Source organism: Anas platyrhynchos, chromosome 25 (assembly GCF_047663525.1).
Source record: "Anas platyrhynchos isolate ZD024472 breed Pekin duck chromosome 25, IASCAAS_PekinDuck_T2T, whole genome shotgun sequence".
In the NCBI taxonomy this organism is placed as follows: domain Eukaryota; kingdom Metazoa; phylum Chordata; class Aves; order Anseriformes; family Anatidae; genus Anas; species Anas platyrhynchos.
In genome coordinates, this window is record NC_092611.1 from 5,765,025 (window position 1) to 5,789,320 (window position 24,296).

At 49.8% G+C, this 24,296-nt stretch overlaps 1 protein-coding gene across 11 annotated transcripts in view; it reads right to left on the reverse strand.

The window, feature by feature from the left end:
- The window catches only part of B3GAT1 (beta-1,3-glucuronyltransferase 1), a 56,389-nt gene that overhangs the window by 30,911 nt on the left and 1,182 nt on the right, over window positions 1–24,296 (reverse strand). For 2 of the 11 annotated variants that reach the window (XM_072027698.1, XM_072027697.1), the window contains exon 1: window positions 23,922–24,054. The exons of 1 other annotated variant lie outside the window; for it this stretch is intronic. In XM_072027698.1, the coding sequence (XP_071883799.1) occupies window positions 23,922–24,039 (118 nt within the window). In that variant the 5' untranslated portion in view covers window positions 24,040–24,054. Of the gene's footprint in view, window positions 1–19; window positions 39–4,260; window positions 4,762–23,921; window positions 24,055–24,296 lie in introns of those variants that run through there. 8 more of the 11 variants (XM_072027699.1, XM_072027703.1, XM_027444261.3 and 5 more) reach the window with 7 other exon arrangements.

Below are 24,296 nucleotides of genomic sequence, written 5' to 3' on the forward strand. Positions count from 1 at the left end.
CTGCCCGTCCCGTACTTACACGCTACGCTTCGGTGCAGACTGGATACACGCAGCACAGGGACCCTGGAGCAGCAAGGCACGTCTCAGGAGCTTACAAGAAATAGCACTCCGGGGCAGTGTGCTGCTGGAGCTGGGCCAGCAGTGACCAATGCATTAACACGCTGGTGCTGCTGCATCGCCGGCTCGCAGCAGCACGAGCGGCACAGGAAGCCTTGCCCAGAAACGAAGCTCTTGTCCCATCTTGAGGAAAATAGCTCTGATCCAGGCAGGAAGGAGATCTTGAGCGTTTCCTATTTATTCTGCTGTCGCTGCCAAGAATATCACGCTGTGTTCCCCATGGATCATCTGGGTAGCGGAGCTGGAGGGATTGCTGAGGTAGCGCTGCAGCTGGCGGATCGCTTGGAGGCTGCGTGGCACTGGGCAGGACAGGGCACTTCTCTGACAGACACGCAGCGTGTGCCTCTGCCCGCAGCTGTACGAGGGGAAGAACATGCCCGTCTGTGCAAAGGCCAGGATGGAAAATACAGGTGTGCAAAGCTGCACGTGTGAGTGTGCTCCAGGCCCCGTACCGTGTCCGTAAGGTATAATTTAGGAGTTATTTTATGAGCCTGTGAACAACACGCCTTGGCAAGAGCCACTTGTACAACTAAAGTGTCTACAGACAGACAGGGTGAAGTACAGGATGGGGACTAACATGTCCACATTCCTCAAGCTCCCAGTGCCCCAGGTCCCCGGAGGTGTGCAGTTCCCATCAGAAAATGCAGGAGGATATAGTCGATCGTGAGCAATACGCGGTGTTACTTGGAGCACCTGGGGGGTTCCACGTGTCTAGATCAAGACATTAAGATTAATTATGGGGCACACCCTGTGATCTCCACTCAGCGAAGCCCTTATTAGCTGAATCCAGCCCCGATGTCCACTCACCACTCCAAACACAAACAGTTGGGGTTGACAGGAGAAAAAGGGGGACTCTATCAACGGCACTGCTTCCAGAATATGCTTTGGGGAGGAATGAAGCCACAGCAAACTCACCCGCAGCCATATACCCAAACAAAAACTACAGTTGGAGTCTGCCTAACTTGTCAAAGCTGCTTCATGGCACTTTGCAATGGAGAGCTGTAAAAAAAGTGCAGGGCAAGAAAGCCCCACAGAGGGCAACAGCCCCAGAGAAAGATGCTGGCCAAGGTCTGCTCCGTGCCCACAAGGCAGAGACCTTGCTGATAAGCCCATACAAAAAGCAGCCTTGGAACCAAAGCAGCCTCTTGCACTGCTCACCCCTGCAAGACAAAATGCACAGTGATACAAAAAAGGCCAGGATTCTCCCTATGGATTCCCAGCTGCCTGCTGGATTTTGTTTGAAGAGGAGAAAAATTCCCTTTGCACAACTTTATCGAGCTGACAGAAGTGAAGCAAGGGCAGGAGAGAGCAGAGGCACTGCAAAAGGCAAGTCTCCAAGAAACACTAAAAAAAGAACCGCAACATTTGCCCTGATGTCCCTTAAAAGACAGTTCTTTTCATTTCCCAAGGCTTCTGCTGTTTCAACATGAGGGTGCTGGGAAAGATTAAAAGGGCAGGCACACGGCTTTCCTTTCAGAAAGCATTATTTTGACATTGAGCAGCCAGCTTTGCACAAGGGCAGTGTGTGCTCACACTTCGTCACTGAAGGTTTCTTGGTCAGCTAAGGCCAGATAACGGCGGTACAGCAGATATTTGCTACAAGGAAGCACTCGGTGCGGGTGCTAATCTGCAAGGCCCTGCACAACGGAGGTGCTTGCGGCTCCTCTTGCCTCTGTGGGCACACGGTCGCAAAGCCTGAAAGGCATGGAGTGATGCTGCAGGTCAAGGGAGGAAAGGGAATAAATCCAGGCAGCTCTGCAGCTGGCCGGGGCTCTGCCATCCTGCCCTGATGGGACAAAGCCACAGGAGAGCAGGACAGCAGAGCCCAGAAGCACTGCATCATGCCTGGGACACGCAGGATGGCATTCAGACCCCTCCATGGGTTGGGAAACTCTGGGATGCCAATGAACACATGTCAAAGTTCTCCCCCTGTTCTCTGTGCCACCACGTGCATGTGCAGGGAGGCCTTTTCTTGGATGGCCTCTCGCTCTGCTGTCTTAGAGAAGTGACACTGGATTTGCACCCCGTCTTCTGTGCCCTCGTGGGGTGAGCCCGGCTCCGAGGAGCCAGCTCTCATTAGGGCTGTTCCTGTGCTGCTAACGACTCCGAGTTCAGAGGGCTTCTTTGCCCACTTCACTAGGAACGCCTTTGGGGGGAGGCAGGGAGGGATTTATAACTCAACCGCATGAAATGGGAAAGTGCTCCCAGCCAACGGCACTGAGCTTGCTTCTTTCCTCTCTTTCCTACACCCAGGCATATTCAAGCAGGAAAATACTATTACTGCCACCTTCCCCCCAAAACAGCATCCACTGTCCTGCTGGCTTTGGCCATTTCCGAGGCCAATATCACAGAAATAACCCTTCTGGGAGAAATATCCTTTTTCCCCATCTGATCCCCCAGTCCCTTCCCCAGCACATCTTCCTTCTTCCTCAGTGCTTGGAAGTTGACACAGAAAAGGGTCTATACACAGAAAGAAGTTATTTTACCTTTTTTTTTCCTAGCACCTCCATTTTCTCACACCTTTTCCATCCCACTTGCAGGTTACCCAAGCGATCCCAACCACTGCAATCTTCGAGACAAACCTCGGCCAATTCAGCCCCATCGGAGATGTGTGTGCAGAGCAGGACGAGCCACACAGACGAGATCCACTGCAGTGACTTAAGACACTTTCCTCACACAAGCAAGGGTTACTCACAAAACAAAGGATGGCAGAGGCTCTGCCGTTCACTTACAGAGCCCTTTTCCTGTATTTAGGTGCACACACACACGGGCAGCCTCCCTCACTGACATGAGTTGGTGGCACCTCACCGTAACGTCCAAAAGGTCCAGATATAGCTGTGTGATGGGTGTCTCCTCGGGTCCGTAACAAACGCTGGGCCCCGAGCTCCTTGGATGTGTACAGGAGCTCCTAAGTCGACTGACGGCACATCAGAGCTCCTGACTTTCTGCCCTGTGCACATAAGCACTTGTGTGACACGTCACCAGAGAAACATCCAAGGCTCATGCTGCCGAGCCCCGTGCCAAGCTGAAGACCCATCAAGAAGTCCTCAAAAGCAAGGGAGGGAGCGGGTAGCCGAGGGACAGCACACGTCAAGGGGCATTGCGGCAGCAAGACCCTGCCAGGGATAGTGGGGGGCTCCAACCAAGGCTTGGACTCACTGGGATGGAGAGGCAATGGGCTCCACAGCTGTAAATATCAGGACCTCCTCTGCACGTTCCCAAACACTGGGGCTGAGCCACCTCCCAGGACTACCTGAAGTTGTGCCTTCTGGTCTGACTGAGAGAAATCAGGGCTTTCAGGGTCACAGACCCAGGAACTGTCAGAGAGAGGCCCAGCAGGGAAAAGGAAAGCAGCATTTGTGGCCAGCTTCATTGATCACTATGGACTTTCTCCCCCCTAATCACTATTTTTCATCCCCATCCACTCCCTCAGCATAGCGTGACACCGAGATCGCCCTTCAGCAGGCAAAGCATCTCTCAGCCATCTCCTCTTCCTCCAGAAGACAGCACTCGCAGAGCTTTTCCCTTTAAGCAGCCTCAAAGTTGGCTCTCGCCACTGCTGGCACAAATGAAAGGGATTTCAGTTCCCCCTCCTCCTAAATCCCTTCTCTTTCTGTTGCAAAGAAAAGGCAGAGGAAGACCACGGGAAGAGAAAAGCAACTCTCCCGGTCGCATCTCACCTCCCTCCCATCGTTCAGCACGGACACATGGGGGGCTGGGAGGGCACAGGACCACCACCGTCCCCACGCAGCTTTCTGGGGAGCCACACCAAGCCCACGAGGGGAGCCCCAGAGCAGCTGCAGGTCTGGGAGGGCACGGCTGGGAGCACAGAGCTCCTGGAGGCGAGACATGGGCATATTTCCCCACAACCCAGCCAGCCTTCCCCAGGCAAAGAGGCTTGGCATCCTACGGCGCCCAGCCTGGGAAAGGGGGCAAAGTGATCTCCAGCACCGCAGCCCCCCGGAGCCATTCTGCAGCCTTTGAACACGCCGGGAGGGGTAGGAAAATTGCTTCGAGTCGTTCCTGCTTTCTCCCACTCCCTGCCCGCTGCAGGCACACGCACACACACACCCAGCCCTGTGCATAAAGGATCTCTGTCCTGCTCTGCTCAGCCATGCAATGTCTGCAAGAGGCGAGAGTTACCTTATTCCCACAGCCCGAACCGCCTTCTCTCTCCATCGTGGCCGGGAAGCTGCTCCCATTCATGCTTTAATCCCTGGGAACAGAGGCACGATTCAAAGCAGCTGTTCGCCCACTGGAGTGGGCTCCCCCCAGCAACCTCCTCCTCCTTCTCTCCTCCCTTTTTCCTCGTTTGTTGGGTCCGGATTTTTTTTTTTTTTAATGTATTCTTTCTTAATCCAGGCGGCGACCGAGACACTCCTTCATCGCATCTCTGCCTCCCCGTTCCACTCTCAAAGAAATAGCAGGGCAGAGCTCCTTCCTCCTCCACGGACCTCCAGTTCCCAGGTCTGCCTTTCTGCAGCGTGGCGTTAGGGGAGAGAAAGAGAGTGAAAGAGGGAGGGAGAGCGAGCGGGAGGGAGGGAGGGAGCGTGCAAACAGGGAGGAGGAGGAGGAGGAGGCCAACGGGGTGCGGGAGGAAGGAGCCAGAGCGTGGCTGACTGCTTTGTATCCAGAGCAGTGCCGCCAGCCCCTTCCCTCCCCCCCAGCAGCGGAGGACCTGCGCTGCTAATGGTCTGTACCAATTTATTCCACTTGGGCAGGGGCACTTCTCCCTGCGACAGGAGGAGAAGCCAGGGAAGGCTCCGAGATGGCCCCTTAAGGAATTGGTTCCTGCTCTCCTCACTCCGCGGCATCACCCACTGGGTTCGCAGCCACGGGCGAGGGGAGATGCTCAACCCGGCTCAGCAGGAGAAAGCCAAGTGTGAGGCTCGGAAGGGCTGGGTGGCGGGGATGGGTCTCTCCAGTCTCTCCAGCAGCTCTCCGAGGGAACATGGTGACCTTAGGCAGGGTGCAAGGCCAGGTTCACCTCCAGCCCCTCGGGAAGGCAGGCTGAGCCCTGCTCCCCTTTATGCAGCACCCTCCACGCCTTGTAGAACATCTCCAGATGACTCCAGCTGGGCTCTGAAACCGGTGGGCAACACTCATTAGATCTCACGTAGCTCCCCTTCTAATTAGCACCACGGCTTTCCATGGCCACCCTCAGCCATCCCTACACGAGCAGCAAGGCAGCTCCACACCCACCTCGGCATTGACCACGGGCCCCAGCACTGGGTGAGAGCAGCAGGGACGTGCTGTGCCAGCGGGGAGGAGGATCTGGGCTTCATTAGGGCTGCCCCTAATCAGGGTACAAATGCCCTGAGCCCCGTGGAAAGGCAGGATGCTTCTGTGACCGCTACCTAAGCAGCAGGACCTCAGAGATACTCCCTTCCTCCACAGGGATCACCTGGGGAGGCAGGGCTAGAAGGGGTTGGGGAGCAGAGCAAAGATCTTATCTCTTGCTGCTGCCCTTTAATAGTTAACCCGGGGAGGGCTGACTCATGCTCAGCAGCAGATTTCTCCGAGATGGCTGAACACCACAGTACATATGTCTCAGAACGCCACACTCGCAGCTAGGCAGCTTATCCCAAGCCAAAAATCAGCCCCGAGGCTTGGGGTAAGTTACCTTTCACCTGTCCTGCCACCGCCGCCTTCTCACCTGCTGCCAGCTGGGTCAGCCCCCTCTCTCCACACCCTAAATTCCTGGCTGCATGTCCCGGAGTGGACAAGCACAGATCCACAGCTGCAGCTACTCCTTGCTACTCCCTCTCTGCCAGATCTGGTAAGGTTACAGTGCCATGGTAACATGGAGGTAGGGAGAGATTTACTTACGCTTTACCAAAAAAAGAACAACAAAGGAAAAAACAACTTGCAGTTCCTGCAAAAAGCATCGCGGCTCCGAGAGCTGAGTTCCATGTCGTGGAGCAAGCTGGGTGATTTTTGCTGGTGGTTCCCACCGTTTTCACCCCACTGTTCATTTTGCATCCAGAGCGTTCAGGTTGGGTGTGCCAAGGGGTGCCAGGGAGCAGAGATGTTTGCTGTGGAGTTCAGAGTCAAATCATCAGCCACATCATCAGCCACAAACTAACGAGCATCAAGGCACACCGACAACCCCTGACTGCATCATAGGACCTCCAGAGCCAAACTCCTTCCCCCTGAAGTCAAGCAAGCTGGAGGGCTCTGTACGTGGCCCCAGGCCTCTGCCTCGGGTGGACATGAGCGTTGGTGAGACCAGCAAGGCTTGCACCAGAAAACCAGGGAGATGCTGGCTCCAGGTCGGGGCTGTCCATGGAGGGAGATGCTTAAAAGGCAGCTGCCTTGCCTCTCCCCTCGCATTGGGGATGAATAAGGAACAATTCCGGGATTACCAGTCCCAAACCCTTCACCACACTGGGCTCTCTCTGAACAGACCACACAGAGGATCGCAGCCGGGCTGGTTTCTGCTATGCCACTTCCTTGGCAAAACGAGCCAGCTGGTGAAATCCAAGGGAGCACGGCCTCGTTCTGTCCTTGGGCTCATTTTCTGCAAGGTACCTAGGGAGAGATCAGCTCCGAAGACTATTTGCCTGGGAATTTTGTGCCAATTCAGCTAATACTAAGGGTTTCACTGAGCTCTGTGTCTATTAAAAATGCATAATGTCCACTTATATCAAAAGGGTGGATTCAGACCCAGCATTTTACCTGCTGCTGTGGCACGCAGGAGATGGATGGGGGGAGCTGTCCCTCGAGGCCTATGTCAGGAGACAAGAAAGGGCATCGCCACTGACTGCTTCAGAGCGGGGTAAACAAGGGAGAGAGAGATAAAAGCGCTGCTGTCACAAAATATAAACACATAAAAACTCGGGGAGGAGGGAAACGAGATGTGTTACACCTGAGGTTTATAAAAATTACGGGTGAGCAGTAACATTTCAGGTTCAGCCCTGCACCAGCCTCTCCAAAGACTCACAAAGGTGAAAGGCACTGGGAAAAGTGTCACAGATGCTCAGGAGAGACACAGACACGTACAGAGAGACCCCCAGTACCCCCAGACTGCAAATTACAGCCTGGTGCGCTCAGAGCTCCTTTTTGTGATGGGAGCAGCAGAGCAATGGTGCACAGAGGCTGCTCTGACATTTTCCAAGGTTGTCCCTTTGAACTTTAGCATATCGACTTGTTTGCGTGCTGGGTATGGAGCGTGCCATGTTCACCGGAGCCAAATTCCTGCGGAGAGGCTCAGGCAATGCTCCCAAAGGGCCTCGGGGTTCAGGGAGCAGGGCGCTTGCCTGGAACCTGGAGCGCTTCACCGAGGATGTTGAGCTCAACATGCAGCACCGCTGTTGACAGCAGCGTATATAAACAGAGCAGCATTTTCCTGCTCCCTCCCCCTTCTTATTTTAGCACAAAATACCCCGAGTAAAATACATACACACAACAATCCGCTACGAAAGCAAAACAAAGCCCCAAGTGTGCGCACGCACGCACATGCACACACATAGATATTCTTCTGGAGAACGCGGCGTATATTCAATACCTTAAATGTCATTTCTTAAATATTAATGCTGTGCTTCTGGCGAGGTTTATGTAAGGTTTATTACCGCCGGATTGGAGGCACAACAAAACCCCAGCTCGGCGCTCGCAGCCTGATGTTCTCTGCCTGCCCAAGCCATCCTGAGGCCCAGCTCCATCACGGTGCCCCGTCTCCCCTGCAGACCCCAAACCCCCCGGCTGTGGAGCTGGGGCAGACCCCAGCTGACTGCCAGGCTGTTTTCCTGGGGGGGGGGGGCAGAGCTACATCTCCCTTTTCCCCCATCCCCGTGCTTGCAGCTCGCCATCTGGCCCTGTCAGGAGCATCCCTGCTTGGAATCGCGCTGCAGCCAGGCGCAAGCCCGAGCGGATGCCTCTCTCCGGCTGCACAATAACCTCATTAGCTGAGGCAGCACAGGGCGAAAGGAAGAGCATGAGGGCAAACGCTCAGCAAATAACCGGGTACGGTTCAGCTGCGTACGCACAAGCACGGCCCTGGGCTGCTGGATGGAGCCACGCAGCAGGCAGAGCAACCCAAGGGCTGGCAACTCCTGGCTGGCAACCTCCCCTGTGAGCCCAGCCACAGCTCCACGTGCCCTGGTCTTGTTCAGGCAGCCTGAACATGGGAACTAACTCAGGCCCTTGGATGGACCCCAGACTGTCACTGCCCTGTGGTAAGAGATTTGAGAACTGCCCATCCATGGGTGAGGAATGAGGTGGGCCAACCCACCTGAAAGGCACTGCAATGGGAGGACCTCAGCTGAAAGTCCCACTCAAGGGGTTTTGTCGCACAGATTGGAGGGACCCTAGGCTCTGGGAGGAGAAAAATCCCAAAGTTTGGCCTCTTTGCCCCTGCATACTGGGCAAAAAGATCCTCCAGCAAGTGCCTGTTAGCCCGGTTATTCTCCAGGGGCCAAACAGAGGCCAGAGGGTTCTGAAGCAGAGGATAAGCTTCTTAGGGAGCGCAGCCACACGTCGTGCTATTTGCACAGACCGCTTCCAGCACTCGCTGCTACTGCCCACGTTGTAGCTGCTACGGAGAGCAAATTCAGCCTTTCAGACTGCTGGGCTGCAGTGGGGGGAAACCGGCAGATAATTCCATGCCATACCTACTCTTCTTTTTCTTCTAGCAAATGTACAGCAAGCAACACCAAAAGCATTCATCCCATCCCCAATCTCCCTACTTTTCACCCCAGAAGTCTATCTCACGGACTATCTCACCTGCACAAGCTCCCGGCGATGCTGCTCACCACCCAGCCCAAGTTGTGCTGCCCCTTGTGCCTTTGTGCTAGGACAGGGAGGTGCTCTCTTCCCTGGCAGGAGCTGTTTGCCCCCACCAAGTCTCTGTAGGTGCACAGAGGGCATTTGCACACCCTGACAGATTGATTCAGAGTGCCCTCAGGATGCTTCATGGACACATGAAAAAAAGCAAGGAGTGGGGCATGGGAAGCATGGGGAAATGGAGAGCAAAGCCACGCTGATGCATCAGCAGGTGGTGCTCTCCCCTTCAAATCGTCAGACAAGTTAAGCCCTCGCCTGGCATTTTACCACTGGGACTTCCTCCAGGAAAGGACGCTCAGCCTAACACACGACCCCTCTTCTCTGCACTGCTGAGAGAGGCAGAGGCTGCAGCAGTTCAGAGCCCTGGAAAGGAGAGCCACACACCGCACGGAGCTCCCCTTGGGCACTGGTGCTTCTTTACAGCTTGGAAGAAACTCTTCACAGGCTAAAGACCCGTAGTAGGTAAACCTAACTCTGGGGAACATCAAAGAGGAAACGCTTTAGCACGTTGCCGGGAGTTGGCAGGAGTGATTCAATAACCCCTGGACTCCTTGTCCAGCCACAGCCTCGCTCTGATCGTTATCTTGGCCAGAATCCAAGGCAGAGATTGTTCGGAGACCAGTGCATCCCAGACGGTGCTAAATCACACGCATCCAAACTGTCCTCTGAGGGATTTTAATTCGCTGGGAAGCACCCTCTTAGCAAACAAACAGGAGCAGATCCAGCTCTCGCCACATTGCCATCATTAATCTCTGCTTCCAGAACCTCCACCCAAGCCTCCGCGCGCCGATCGTGCCGGTCACAAACGCTGGTCTTTGCTCTGGATACCACAGCTTGAGACCAGAAGAGAGAAGAGAAAGCAAGAAAACAAGCACACTGCTGGAATTACTCTTGGTTTGTTGTGAGACAGCCCCAAGGGGGGGCTTTCAGATGCCCTAAGGAACGGGCTCTTCTTGTTGTTGGGGCTCAGGAGACTTCGAAGAAAGTCCAAGCAAACCTCCTGCGTTTCTCTGTACCTGAATACTTTAACTGTGCTGCTGAAACACGCATTTCTGCTCCATTTCCTGCTCTGTTGCTCCCACTTTCTCCACCACTGATTTGCCAGGCAGGTTAGGATCTTATTAAGAGAAAACTTCCTTCAGGAGCAGCTCGTGACGCTCTGGGATTGCAACACAATGAACTGATAAAGCGAGACATAGAAGCACATAAATAATCATAGTATCTCACACGTCCCAAGATCACACAAGCAATTTCAACTCTTTTTTTTTCATGTCCTGTTTATAAATATTCATTTCAGGTCTGTTTTAAACCAGCGGAGCCTCCTACAGAACCGCTCCAGAAGCTCGAGCAGCACGTGGACGACCTGCAACAATTTGCAGTCCCTCCTCATCCTTCCTCTTCCCCACACATACTCCCAGACCACGAATGCCCAGCACGAAAGCACAAGCAGCAAATATCTCAGCATCTCAGCCCACTCCTGTGGCAGCCGTGTCCGTGCCATATGCCCACTCCCTGCTACTAACCTCCATCTTGCAACACCTACGTGACGGCCACATCACCTGCTCTGGGTTCACTCACCTGCCACTAAGCAAAATCACTTGGAACCATAAAAAAAAACACTGTTGTGTTCATTTCTGGAAAAGAAAAATTAATATGCAAACGGTGATAAATTCTCTGATGTGCACATTTATGTTTTTATCATGTAGTTAATCAGGAAGGAGTTGGTTCCGTTTAGATACAGCTCCACACTTTGCCTCTATAATCTGAATCCCAGAAGGGCCTTATAAAACCATAATCTGCAATGCAAAATTGCAAAGCATATGGGAGTGTCTATAGATTTTCCAAATCACCTGTGCCCTAATTTAATATGAATAACAATTAGTTTACTCTTATCAGTTAATTGTGCCCCTTGTGGATTCAGCAACACTGCGTCTCGTCGCCGAACGCCTTTGTCTGAGGAAACTTTAATTACACTTCCTCGCACAGCCCAGCCCCACTAGCAGCTTTGGCAACAAAGGGGAAATTGCTGCTCAACAAAAAGCCCACCACCAACCAAAAGGGAGCGGCTGCGCTCTGATGGAATCAGAGAAGTGCACAAAAGCTGCTGGGGTTAATAGCAGGGAGTGTTACTGCAGTCCCTTCAGCCCAGCCAACGTGCCCACAGCATCCTCCATGAGCTGCACAAGGAGTTTCTTCAGCCCCAGCCAGCCCTGACAGCCCTCGATCTGGTCCTGTCTCTGCTCCTGCTGCTCCGAGGGGGAGGAGATGCCTCCCAGCCCCGGGCACTAGCAGCAGAAAATGGGAGAAGGCTTTCATTTCACCTCCGGTGCTGTGATTAGCAGAGGGTTGCGAGCCAAGGCACCGGCTCCTATTTCCAGCTCAGCCGCTGTCTCCAAATGATCCTGTGCAAGTCACTTAACTCCGAGCCTGCTTCCTCGCCCATTTAAACAGCAACAATATTGTCATTGATAAAGCTGATGGGATATGAATACACATTCACTCAATGCTTTGACATCAATCCTGCAATTAAAATACCGTTAATGCAACAGCAAGCGCTGCAACTTTATCTACTGGCATTGGGTACGCGTTTTCTTTTCAAGGCCCACAAGTCCCCTTGTGAATCATACAAAAAAACAGATTGAGGATGACTGTGTTTCTACTTCCATTTCAAACACGGCAGGGTTTTGCACACACACAGACCTTAAATCTCAGTTACACCATCCCCTTGGCAGCAAAACGTTGCCTTTGCGTAGCAGAGGATGCAGGCTACAAACCCTTTGGCAGAGGCGAAGGAACAAGCCTGCAGCGCAGCAGATAAAGCCTCGGGTGTTAGGAACGTTCCCAGCCCACCGGATCCAGCCCAGGAATGCAGAGCTCACCCTGCCCAAGTCAGGGAATTCATCTCCGACCGCATCAAATATGCTCCTCATCTCTCGACTGTGTGACCTCTGCCCCTCTCCAAATGGGATTTCTCCACCCTTTCGAAGGAATAAGTTGCCGTGCATACTTAATTACTTTTATTACTCTCCAGTAATCGTTAGCATGACCTTTCCATGCACTATTTTGGTGTGTCTCTCCCCAGGTCATTACTTCTGAACCACAGGCTCTGGTGGAACAGAAACATTAATCTCCTGCAGACAGCAGAAGCAAAGCTCACGGGGTTTGATCTCTCCTGGTAAAAAATGATGCAACAAATTGTACCAGGTTGAGCTCTGTCTCTGGCATCCTGGCAATGCCATGCAAGACTTCCGACATTTCTCAGTGGATCCTCGTGCCTCTCTCTTCAATCCCTTGTTAGCTCAGCAAGCAGAGCAGAAAAAGCAACTACAACTACAAATTTTAAATAAGGCCGAGTGTCACTCACTTGAGTAACTGGAACAATGCGAGTGGGCTCCAAGCTGCAGTGGCTGGGATAATCCTGCAAGCAGCATTAGCTACTTGGACAGCAGAGCTAATTCCCAGCTACAGAGAGAAATCAGGCTGTGATTCTCCATGGAGGTTCAGGCAGCAACACCTTTGCAGTAACCATTTCTGCTCCATCTCACGGAGCACTCTGCCAGACATGTGCAGCATCAGTAGGGACGAGCTGGCAGGGGAGAGCAGTGTTCATCCTGTGACCTTCCAATGCTTTTCTGAACAAAGCTTGTGGCTCGAGCAGGGCACTTTGGCTGAAGGACGAAGCAAGAAAGATAAACCAAACAAAAGCTTATTCTGCAGACCTGCCAGGTTTGGCAGCGTTCACACAGGTCTGACAGCTTCACCCTGTAAATGAATTGTTTCTTGTGAAAGCACAGGAGAGATCTCATCCGTCTCGGATGCTGCAAATCCATGTATGGTGCAGAATTGAACCGGCCTTTCTGAGGGAATGTATTTTATTGAGTGCTGTTTAAATGACTGCCATCAAAAAGCCTTTTCATAAACAGAAATCTAACATTTCCTCATTATTCACTCTCCTTCCCCCTTCCCTCCCTCGTCTCCCAGCTCATTCCCATCTAGAAAGAGACAAGCCTAAAGCAGGCCAGCCAAAAGCGAGCTGAACTCTCGCTCCACCTGGGAGCAGACTGGACTCCAGGTGAGGGGCTGCCCAAACCTTTCCAGGGAGAAAGCAGCAGACTGAAACCTGGAGTGCTTGCAGGCACAAAGACGTGCCCTCCACCTGTAGAAGGAGAGCTCCAAGCCTTGAGAGCCATGGGGCACGTGGGGCGTTTGTGCCCGCAGTGCCTGGGGGTGTGCAGGCGGTGTGTGGCATTCACAGCCCGCAGCATCCCGTGCCAGTGCCATCGTTTCAAAGGGATGCAGCACTACAGAAACAACAAATATCTCCCTTCTAAATAACCACTTTGTTCCTGAATCAAAAGCCCTTCTGCACAGCTGCTGCAGTGCTTCTCTTACTGACACGATGGCAGGGGCAGGAATGGGGTCTGGGCTCTTCCCTGGGCCACCGGCCTCTGCTTGCACAGAGGGCATTTTCAAACTCTCCCGAAGAACAACAAAAACTTGTGAGATGGAAGTTGATTTTTTTTCCTCCTTGAAGGTAGATTCATAAAACCCTCTGCATGATCCAGCCTCTGACTCCAAAGTATGCTCCACACTCTTTTGCTCACCAGTTCCTCTGTCAGCCTGAAGCATCCCGGGACACTGACCATCCTTACCTTACCTTACCCATCAACAACCCCCATCATGTAACAGAACAGCAGATTTTCCAAGCCCTAGTGAACAAAGAACAACTCCTTGGCCATTTATTTAACAACATACTCTGAAGAGCTCCTTCTCTCCACTGCTACTGCTACTCCATTAAATGAACAGAAGGGAAAGAGGGGAAAGATTTTGGCAAAGTCTACAAACTCTGTGGTGGTGTCCAAGCTTCCTATCCTCTGATTAAAGTCACTCCCTGTGTTGCCAGCTGCTTCAATAGCAAAAGCACCACTTCACAAGAACATTAAATGAGGAGGGAACCTCAGACACAGAGTCCTTTCCTCCTCCCAACGCCTCTCTCCCTTAAAATACCGACTTTGAGATTTCATGTTGTCCTTAGAAGTGACAGCAGCCAGGACTTGATGTAATTAGCAGCCTGGTAAGACACTGCGTTTTTGTTCTGCTGGTAATTAAGTCAGTTTCTTGTCATGGGCTAACGAAGGCAAATGTTCAGCTGAGAGAAATTGATGGTAAAAATGGATCTCGATACAAGGGCCCACTTATGGTAACTGGTTGCTACAGGGCAAATTTGAGGACCCTTCGTTCTCCCAGGACTCACTATCCCACCTTCCAAGTTGACATTGCTTTCTAAAACAGTGGGCTGCTAGACCGTTCCCTAAATCCTCATCAATAAAGCAATGAATTTCCCAAATCCAGTGCACAAACTGGAAGAAACTGGCTTGCAAGGACCGAAGGATTTCCATGGGTCCTATTATTGTCACGTCAGTTGAGGTAAATTAATAATTTTCCTGATTAATTCTGATGCGTGTGAGCATCCCCCACCAGCATCTGAGGAACAGACAGGACAAGAAAACCATTTTTCCTTTGCAAGGAAAGGAACAACTGTGGTGCTCCACTGGGAAATGGGCCTGCAAAGACGATCACTTCTAATCTGTGTGATGCACAATGCCGCTCCCAGCGGGGACACAACTGCCACAAACACATTTGGATTAACGGGAGGGGGATCTGCCCACGGCAGCACCTGGGAAGGCAGCTCCTCAGTCCCTGTCCTTCCTCTGACCAGGCTCTGGAGCTACCCAGAGAGCTGCACACACAAACCAGAGGGGACCACGGTGCTGCCCAAACCTTCACCCACCCTGACACCATGGCCTCAGGTGGGAGCACGCTAGATTCCTGCAGGTACCGGCTGAAACCATCAGGCTGAGAACTTTCTCTCTTGAGGACGTCTGCCCTCGGGCGATACCGACGGGTTTCATATTCTGAATGGTGTGAGTATGTCCTCTCCTGGCTGGTACCTCGCTTGGGGGTACTGTCCAAACACCGAGTGGTTTGCAAAACCTGCATTTCCTTGCCCAGACCTACCTCCGTGAAGTGATGTGAGGAGTGTAAGCTGTAGATGTGCAATGTGCTCAAGTTCCCAGAATGGGTTAGTAACAACAGCCGAGGCTCCTGGATACCAGGCACTGCCCTAACCTGCTCTTCAGAGACTTGCGCCGCTCCAGCCAAATAACACAGGCATATTTCTGTCCTGCAGCCCAAAAGCAGCCTTACCATGCTCCAACTCCAGAGCAAGAAGGGTAATCTCATCCCTTCCCCAAGCAACATCTAAGAGGAGAAGCTGGTTTTCTGAGATAGCAAGTCCATACTTGGAGCAAGACATCCAATATATGAATAATGGAGAAGCCAGCAGCAGCTCCACATGTAAGTTCACCCAGACATTTCACTTAGAGCTGACTAAAATCCCTCTGCTTCACACTTCTCCGATTGAATCCAGCATCCCAACTCAGTACAACCACTCCAAGGGCAGAGAAACTTCCCATGCAACTGAAGTAAAATATTAAGTGACATTTGTAGATGATGTCTTTTTAAAATGTCTATGAAAGATTGCTCCATTGTCCTGCATCTTTTAGCTCTCCCCTAGCTAAAATGCCACAGTCTCACATGCTACCTCAGTTCAGGCTGTATCTGATGAAGCAGAAATTAGTACTAAAGAAGTTTTTTCCCCTATTGCTTCCCCATCTCATCAGCAGACATGGAAAGACAGACCAAGCTCTACGCTGCGTGCTCCTAATTGCCACTATTTGCCCCGAGGCAGCCCTCTCAAACTCCCTAATGTCCATTTGCTATTTCATGTGGATCTTTCTTCTCTTGTCTGCTGGCTTCCAGTTCAGGGCATCTCTGTTGCCAGGACCTGGGCTGTACCCTGGTGTCAGAGCTGTCAGTCGCTTGCAGCAACTGACAGGCAGCCGTTTCGTTCGGCACAGTTGGGTGAACAGCCCCTTCCAGCACATTTTGTTATTCACATGCTCCGCCTGCTAATTGCTTTCTGAAATGGGGAAGAAACAGATGACGAGCAGAATGCAGCTCCTGACAAATTCCCCAGCACTGTAAATACGACTCACCTTGCTGTAAACAAGGAAATGCTAAGTGGTGGTGCTGGTTTGTGCGTAAATTGGGGAAAAAAAAAGGAAGAAAGAAGGGAAGAAGGAAAGAAAAGTGAAACGAAAACATGCAGTAAGCAAAAAAATCTCAAACTCCTGTGTCCCTGAATACCCTGCACAGGGGTGAGAACCCCAATCTGTTTTGTGTGTTTCACTCTGAAGACAGGTGTAATCCTCTCTGCGCTAATACCTGCACAACTACAAACCATTTGGCCAGCACTTATTAGGGCTGAGCAACCTCTTCGTCTTGCTAAAGATAACCAGAATCTAGCATTCACAGGCAGGTTCTTTATCCTCAGGACTACTTCATCAATGAGCAAGAGCAAAGAGGGGCTTAAAAACAAGAAAACAATTTCATTTCTTTTGGACTCTAGGCATCTCAGTATCAGTTATGTTAGGTGAGCAAAGGCCGCTGCATTTTACAGTGCACAGACCAAGGATCTGCCGGCTCTGCAGGTATTATGACTCTTCTACTTTAAAGGGAAATATAATTTGCTCTTAAAATAATGAGATTTAAAATTAATAAGCTTGGGGCTTTCAGCTTGCTGGACTGTGAATCTGTAGGCTACACTTCTAACACATTTTCAGATCCTTCTCTATAGCCACAAGGCCTGGAAGCTTATTTAAAAACAAAAGCTGAAGATTCCCATGCTTCCAGGAAGAGAGGCTCTACAGAGAAACATCAAACACCATTAGATTCACAATCACATTGTAAAAATCGACAACACAAGTATATAAGCACACGGTATTACTACTTACTTCCAGATCTAAACCATTGTGCAGTGGTATGGTTCAACAGCATGAGTCATTCCACCCCAGAGGCAATTGCATTTCAATGCTAGATGTAGAAGCAATACAAAAACCAGGTGCACACTCACAGCTGGCACTCTTTGGAGAGGGAAGGTGCTGGAAGCACTAAGATTATACAGGGCTGCAACAAATAGAAAACTCCAAGTGCAACAGATATGTAAACACTTTCTACAGATACCGTACTACTCCTTATAGAAAGACATAGCTAGAAGAAAACTTCAGAGTGTAGGACGTGAACTGTGGTACTGTTTGGGGCACAAGGACATCACCTCTGATAGAAGATATCGAACAAAGTCAAGGAGATTAGGGAAAATGACCAGGGAAATTTTAATTCACAGGATCCTTTTTCTGCAGACAGATGGTCATTTCAGCCTTTCTATTCTCTAATCCCTCATTCTGCAAAGCAAACATCCTAAATCCCAGATAATGTAGGTTTTACCATCTCATACATTTCCCACAGCATTAAGGTTGGTCCCGGCGATAGGATACATATGCTTAAACATCTGCATGCCTCAGTAATTCACAGCCACAAGAAGCTCCTACCTTGATCCAGCACAGAGGTGATCCCTGCATCCTGGCCTCCAGGCCCAGAAGCCAGCAGGGACCCCTGTTAAGGCAGGCACCTTTTCCAGGAGACATCACAGGGATTAAAGGCTGTTGATGTGGTACCAAGCTTTCCCTGTGTTTGCTTTCCAGTGAGATCCTCCTTGCCAGAAATACACCCACATCTCAACACAGTTCCGTTTTCTCCATCAGGCTAGATACCAGGAGAGAAAAACTGTAGAGAAACAAGAAGGTTTTCAGAGTTACCCACCCACAACACTTGCTGGGTCTTCTTGGGACTTTCTTGTTGAGGGAAGCTGTTTCTGGGAACAGCCTTCCTCTGGCACAGCCAAGGCTCCCCAGCCATATCTATGCAGAGGAAAAAGAGCACATTTTACACACTGCCATGTTCCTACCATTGAGGAAAAAATATCATAGCCAGCAGCATGGCAGGGAACTTGCATTGTAGCTGCCCAAGACTTCTGGGAAACAGACACCTCAGATCTGCTTTTTTTTTTTTTTTTTCCCCATCCTTTGACTTAAAGAAGAACCAAGCTGACAAACTGCCCCTTTGGAAGCAACAGCAAGTAGCCCAGGTTGCAGGCTGCAAGCAGCTCAATAAAACATGATCTGAATGAGGTTTTACATGACCTACTCCTCTCCTAACTGTGGAGGTAAAGAAACCATCAGACGAAAAGGGGCTGAAGAAGGCTCAAAGTTAAGAAATTCATGATCAGTTTCTCAGCTTCCTTGTTTGTTCGCTCAAATGATTCACAAGGAGCAGTAAGTATCTCATAGCCTCACAGAGAGCGCTCACAATTAAACAGACATTGAAATGAATTTCATGAAATATGCATACTGTTTGCTTCCTAAAAAGCTGTTTAGATCAGACCATGAAAAGATGAGAAACTAGTGATTAGACCAACAGCCACTCCCCACTTACCCTTAATGAGCCCTGCATGGATGTGGAACAAAGGAAGAGGCTGTGAGAGCCCTAAAAGAGGCAGAAGCACCGGACCCACTCTTTGCTGATGTAAATCACCAAAATGACAAATAGTCCCCAAGTCTTTGAACTAGCTGAAGATCCAGCCTGTCTTCCACATAGGGAAACCTTAAGGAACTAAGAACCACAATAAGAAACCATCTAAGAAACCACAGTAAGAAACCAAGTAAGAAACCACAGCCTCCCTATCAGTAATGCTCACATCAGCAAAGTCCCAAACAGGACTTCAGAAGATGTTGCACCATAGCACTCTGCAGGCTCCAGAGGCAGAGAAAATCTTTGGGGACCACAGAAACCCCAGAGAAGCCCATGGGTGCTTAACAAGGCCATGTTTTGAGGGCAGAGCTCTCGGGGTAGGAGACCACCCCCATGTCCGAGGCACCGCAACCCCAAACTCAGCATTAGATTCTCTTCCCCTGCTGTGGAAGTAATATTAAGAGCTTTCCGTTTTCCCTCCTCCCACATCATCTGGAACAGGGCAGGAGGTTTCCATCCCCTGACCAGGAGGACTCACCCCTCCTCACACACTAAAGATTCAGTGCCTCAAACCCACAGCCTCTTCCCATGGCAGATTTGCTGCACTCCAGCTTGACACAGACCTGGGCACATCCTCGATGCTGTTCAGATTCAACACATCGCATCTCGGGAGTTCTGTTTCTGACAGGCTTTCTCCTCTCGCATGGTTAATAGCTCGCTGTTTGTGTTCATGCACGAGGAGCAAATTCTTCATTATTGGAGAGATCTGACATGTACAAACAATTGGAGTAAATTGATTGTATTTTCCAAATCATCACACTGACTCTAATTCTATCTGCAAGGCACACTAATTTGCACTAGAATTACCTCCTAAATTAGGAATTAGAGCTTTTGATAGAGAAGAGCAATGACTGCCCTTGTGTCACAAGGCTGGGGAGGAAAGGTGTCGATCCCTTCCAACTTGCACTGACAGAGAGTTTTAGGCTACCCTTAGAGCCCATGGAAATGTGATGAAGGAGACACCAGTCACATGAGGTTCCTGAACTTTTCAAGGAGATATCTCACTGGTTCGGATGCATGCTTAAAAAGAACCGAGTATTTAAACTTAATAGTTTTATACTCAGTCTACCATTTTCTCATGCAGGAATTCTCCTGGTCCCTTGCAAAGTGGAGATATACAGCCCTGCAATTTACTTATTGATTTCTTTATTTATTTTTGAATGATGACGAGCACCGCTGAAAATCAGATCTGCAAACACTCAGAAAGTGCCTTTGTGCCTGCCGGAAGCAGACGAACAGGGCGCACTGTGCTCCTCCAGACATGAGGTCATCCGTGCTGCTCCTGGAGGCTGTGCTGGACCAGCTCATTTCGATGTAAAAGAAGCTAAATCATTAAGTTAACCTGAATCATGCACCCACGAAGCGTCTCCGTCTCCAGAAAGAGAAGGGATCAGAGCGTTCAGCGCTTTCCAAATCGCCAGACACAAGGTGTGTTTCTCTGACACCGCCTTCTCTATCTGACACACAGCAAAATTTATAGCACTTCCAGCCCCCAGATGCTCCTTTCTCAGGGCCGGGGAAGGCAAATAATGTGACAGATGTTAGGGATGCTGCCTAAACAGTGAAAGATATAAGATATATATCTACACAGATATAAGCTAAATATCTAAACCTATTAAAATTCCAGCCATTCTGTGAGCAGTGGAAGTGGAGCACTCTGAATTTCCTGTGGACACGGATCTTGGTTTAGGCTCTGCTGCTCAGCAAGCTGCAAGCTCCCAGCGATGCTTTTCCTGTTTTGGGACGTTTGCAATGTCTCCCAGGCAGATTCTGGTATCTAATAAGATACCTTACAGTGAATACGATACCTTACAGGTGACCTTACAGTGCAGCCCCCATAGTGGGACTATCAGAGTGTCTTCTCTGACCACCCATGATTACAAAGCCTATAGAAATATAGGATTCTGCCAGTCCCTTTGGGTAATACAACTAACACTCCCTGAATTCTCCTTGAGACTGACACGTTCTAGAGAAATTTGTTTGAAATTTGCAAATGGTTCAAAAGCGATCAGAGGGCCAAAGACAGCAGCATCTCATAGGCCCTGTCTTGTTTGCAAATCCAATGAAAATCATCTCCAGGGAATAAATATAATTATCACTGCAGCCCAGAGAACGCTCACAACTTAAGCTGGACCTGACACAAAGAAATAGACAAATAATGGAGAGGGAAGGAAGAAGGCAACATCGCCTCTCTTAGATATGCAAAAATATCCTGCTAAACCCCAGGGAGTCACAAAACTGACTTTGTAAAGGCATGATTAAAGACAAAACAAACGCTGGGAGTTCTTTTTCTTTGCCTTTCAACTTCAGCAATTATAGAAACTTAACCTGAAGCACACTCCATCTGCAACCAGTTGAGCTACATGACTGTTTATATCCTTAATTTGAGCGGAAAGCTGAGATATTCATACACTTGTGCACTTCTAGAAACTGAGGATTCGTGGAGGGAAAGTAAGATTCTTCATGACTTACACGTCTGATGAAACAGCGGGACACTGGGATGGGGAGAAGTACCAGTGCAGCAACAACTCGCAGCTGTTTAGGTCAGGAGAGGGTGTGTTTATTGCACAGCTATTTCCTTGGGTGCCCTCGTGTCCTCTCCCTCCTGCACTCCTTGCCGGGGAATTGCCAGATGTGGGTTTTCTGGAGGGTTCACTTCCAGCCGATTACACGCTGTAGATAGGGGACATGCACAACACTGCCCTGGCAGATGCTGCTGTGCTCATCCCAGGCCCCTTGCACACACTGACAGCAGCACTGGCTGCTGGAAACCTCTTTTGGAGATCTGAGAAACTCCTCAGGGTGAGATGGAGACTGAGTTGTTACAGTTGGATGAGGACACGACAACAGCACGGTTGTTTCTGTCTCTGCTCGGTAACACAAATTTCCTGGGGTGAACAACAGAACCATGGAAGTAACACCCGCGGCCACTTGTACCTGGGAGAGCGTTACCTCTCTGTCCACGTCTGCCTACAACATACAAACAACCCAAAATGCCACCCCAAATACAACAGACCAAATCACTATCCCACTCTCAGATGCGTCAAGACAGTACTTTAAGTAAAAAGTGAGTTTCGCCTCTGCAAACAAAGGTTAAATTTCTCTTTGGTCCTGTGCCACCCCCCGGCAGTCTCCCCGATCATTCTGAGTAAGCAGGGTCTGCGTCACGGCTCTGTGCAACAGCTACATGGTTACTTCTACACTCACAACTCCATGTAACAAAAGGCATTTAATTTATTTTTCCTAGCATTTGATCTTTTTTCCCTCTTTGGAGCGTGCACTCCCAGGATGTTTCGCTGTGCCCATGGCCATGAAAACGTGACACTCACCATGGGGGATGAGGGTGAGGGAGGGAAAGGAGTATGCTGAAATTCTGAGAAAATAATGGGATTCCAGGAAGGAGAGATTTTAAGGAGAGAGCTAACTGCACAGGTGATGCAGATGAGAAGCAGGTACTATGATTCACACAGTTCAGCATGCTGGGCTCAAATGGCAGAGATGTGGCTGGGAACAGTGGAGTGATTTCAGGCAACAGGAGCCAGGAGGGAAGCAGTATGCCTTCCCCCAGCATTTGTTCAAACGGTTTCATCCCCGCCACTCAAAAGAGTGCACAAATGCCTTATATTCAACCAAAAATATATCCATAAGCAGTGCACTTGTAGAGGTATAAAGGTAACTGATTAGGTGCTTTATGGGATGAGCATGTTAGTGCCCTGGCTTTATTGGCTGTTAGTAGTTCAGCTCGGTTAGGATCCTGCACTCTTCTGATTATGCAGATACAATCTATCACATTGTTCCGGAAACTTGGGTAGAGCTGTGCTCGGAGAGACGGCTGCAGCTGCAGCAGGCTGGGAGAGACACACATCATTGCTCTCTTTTATGAGAAGGAAAATTGGCTGTTGCTGCTCCTGCAAAAAGCAGCTGTTATTTGTTGTTTTCGGGGTGGTTGTTGGTTTTGGGTTTCTTATTTTGAACTATTATGATGAGTTTGCCTCCTCTTCCCACTTAACCAAATTACAGAGTGTTTATGTTTCCATCCTCTCATGGAGATGTACGAAGCTGGCACGCCTGCTTACAGCCAAGCAGAGGTCTGCTTGCCTCTCCTCGGGCAGAGGCACACCTTTGGCAGGATGGAGGAGCCTGCAGAGAAGAGGGGGAGCCCTGGCCACCTGCCTGAGCTGCACCAACCACCTGCTGTCAGCTTTCTCCTTCTGCACCACCACAAGAACCGCGAATTTCTGTGCCTGGATTCAGAGGACCCAACCCAATCCTTGCAGGAGGACCGTGGTGGTGGCTTCATCACCAATTAAGTATCAGAGCTGGCATCCACCAGGTCCTTTGCCACCAGACCTGCCATGATCCTACAGATGGTGATGGGGAGCCACCAGACCCTCCAAAACCCTACAAATGGTGATGGGGAGCAGCCCCCAGAGAGACTCACAGCAGGAGAATGGGAAGAGTTTACGGGTACCCCTAATAACCTTTCCTAAAGCACAATTTTCCGCAGAGGTCAGTATACATTTGGGCCAAAGAAACTCATGACCTTTGTGAAGAGCTACTGCCAAACCCTTAACATTAAGGTGCAGGTGTGCCATGTGTGCAGACAGATCCTAGACCCCTTCCATAGAAAACCCAAATGATCAGAGCTCACCCCCTGCTTTTCTAAAAAGAAAAGGGGTGGGGGGAAATGTGAATTTGCCTTACACTCCAGGACAGAAATACAGGCACAGTTTTTCCTCCCAGTCTTTTTTAATAAAACCACCTCATCCATTTCATAAAAGAAACTCATTTTAAAATAGCACTACTTTTGCATTAAAATGTTTCCCCTTCATAAAACACCACTGCTACATTTTTAATATAATAGCAGTTCCGACTCCCTAGAAATATGTTGTAGCTTATATTTAAAGGGATCTTTAAAATGTTTCCAAGACACAGCTGTTATTCAGAGGTAACAAAAAATGCCTTCCTTCTAAATTACAACTGTTAGCCCCTTTTCAGTCAGGATTATACAAACCATCTGTGCCCAAACTACAGAAGATGGACGTGTGGTGTGCAAGCTATAGAAAGTTTGATTTCCTCTCTGGGTGTTCCCAGATCAATTCCTGGCATGCCCACCCAGGTTGCTGAAGGTAATCACACCACTACTTTCACGTGTCTTTATAACAGCCCAACAAGCAGCCCCGAAATTCAAATTCCAGATCACACACAGAGAGGCCAGACAAGCGAAGAGTTTCAGGTCCTGATCCTGCAGTCAGCTTCCTGTGCCCAGATCCATGCACAAACTTTAATGGGGTATTATGCTGACAAGCACTGGCAAACACATACACATTTGGCTGGAAATCACGGCCTATTCTTTTCTTTCCTAAGAAGCAGGACGTTTCATTAACTAAAAGCAAGTCATTAAGAAAAAAAGAAAAAAAAAAAAAGAAATGGGAAATCCAAATATAATTTTATTCATTTTCAAATAGTGCTGCAATCACTCAGATGCACTGCAAAACACTGGCACAAAATAAATGTTAAAATAAGAGACTTACCCTCTGCTGCCAGCTGGCTGCAAACCTCGTCTGCTGACAGCAATATCAGAAGCTGGTTGTATCTTTGCACTTGCTGATGGTCAACCCACGTGTCCAAGACAATTCTAGCTATTGTCATGGAACTGCTGTTCCCTATGAGCCTTAGGCTGCTTAATACAATATTTCTCATTCACGTATTTGGTGTTTCAACTCCTCCAGCCTTCTAAGCAATAGCCCCTTTGCATTCACCCTGGTTGTATGCACTTTTTTCTAGTGAAACCTTCTTCCTCTGGAACTAAATCCCCTGTTATTGTCCCCAGCCCACACACCTCTGCAGGCATTCTTGGCTTCAACTCATGTTTCTGCACAGCCTGCACCAAACTCCCTTTCTGTTAA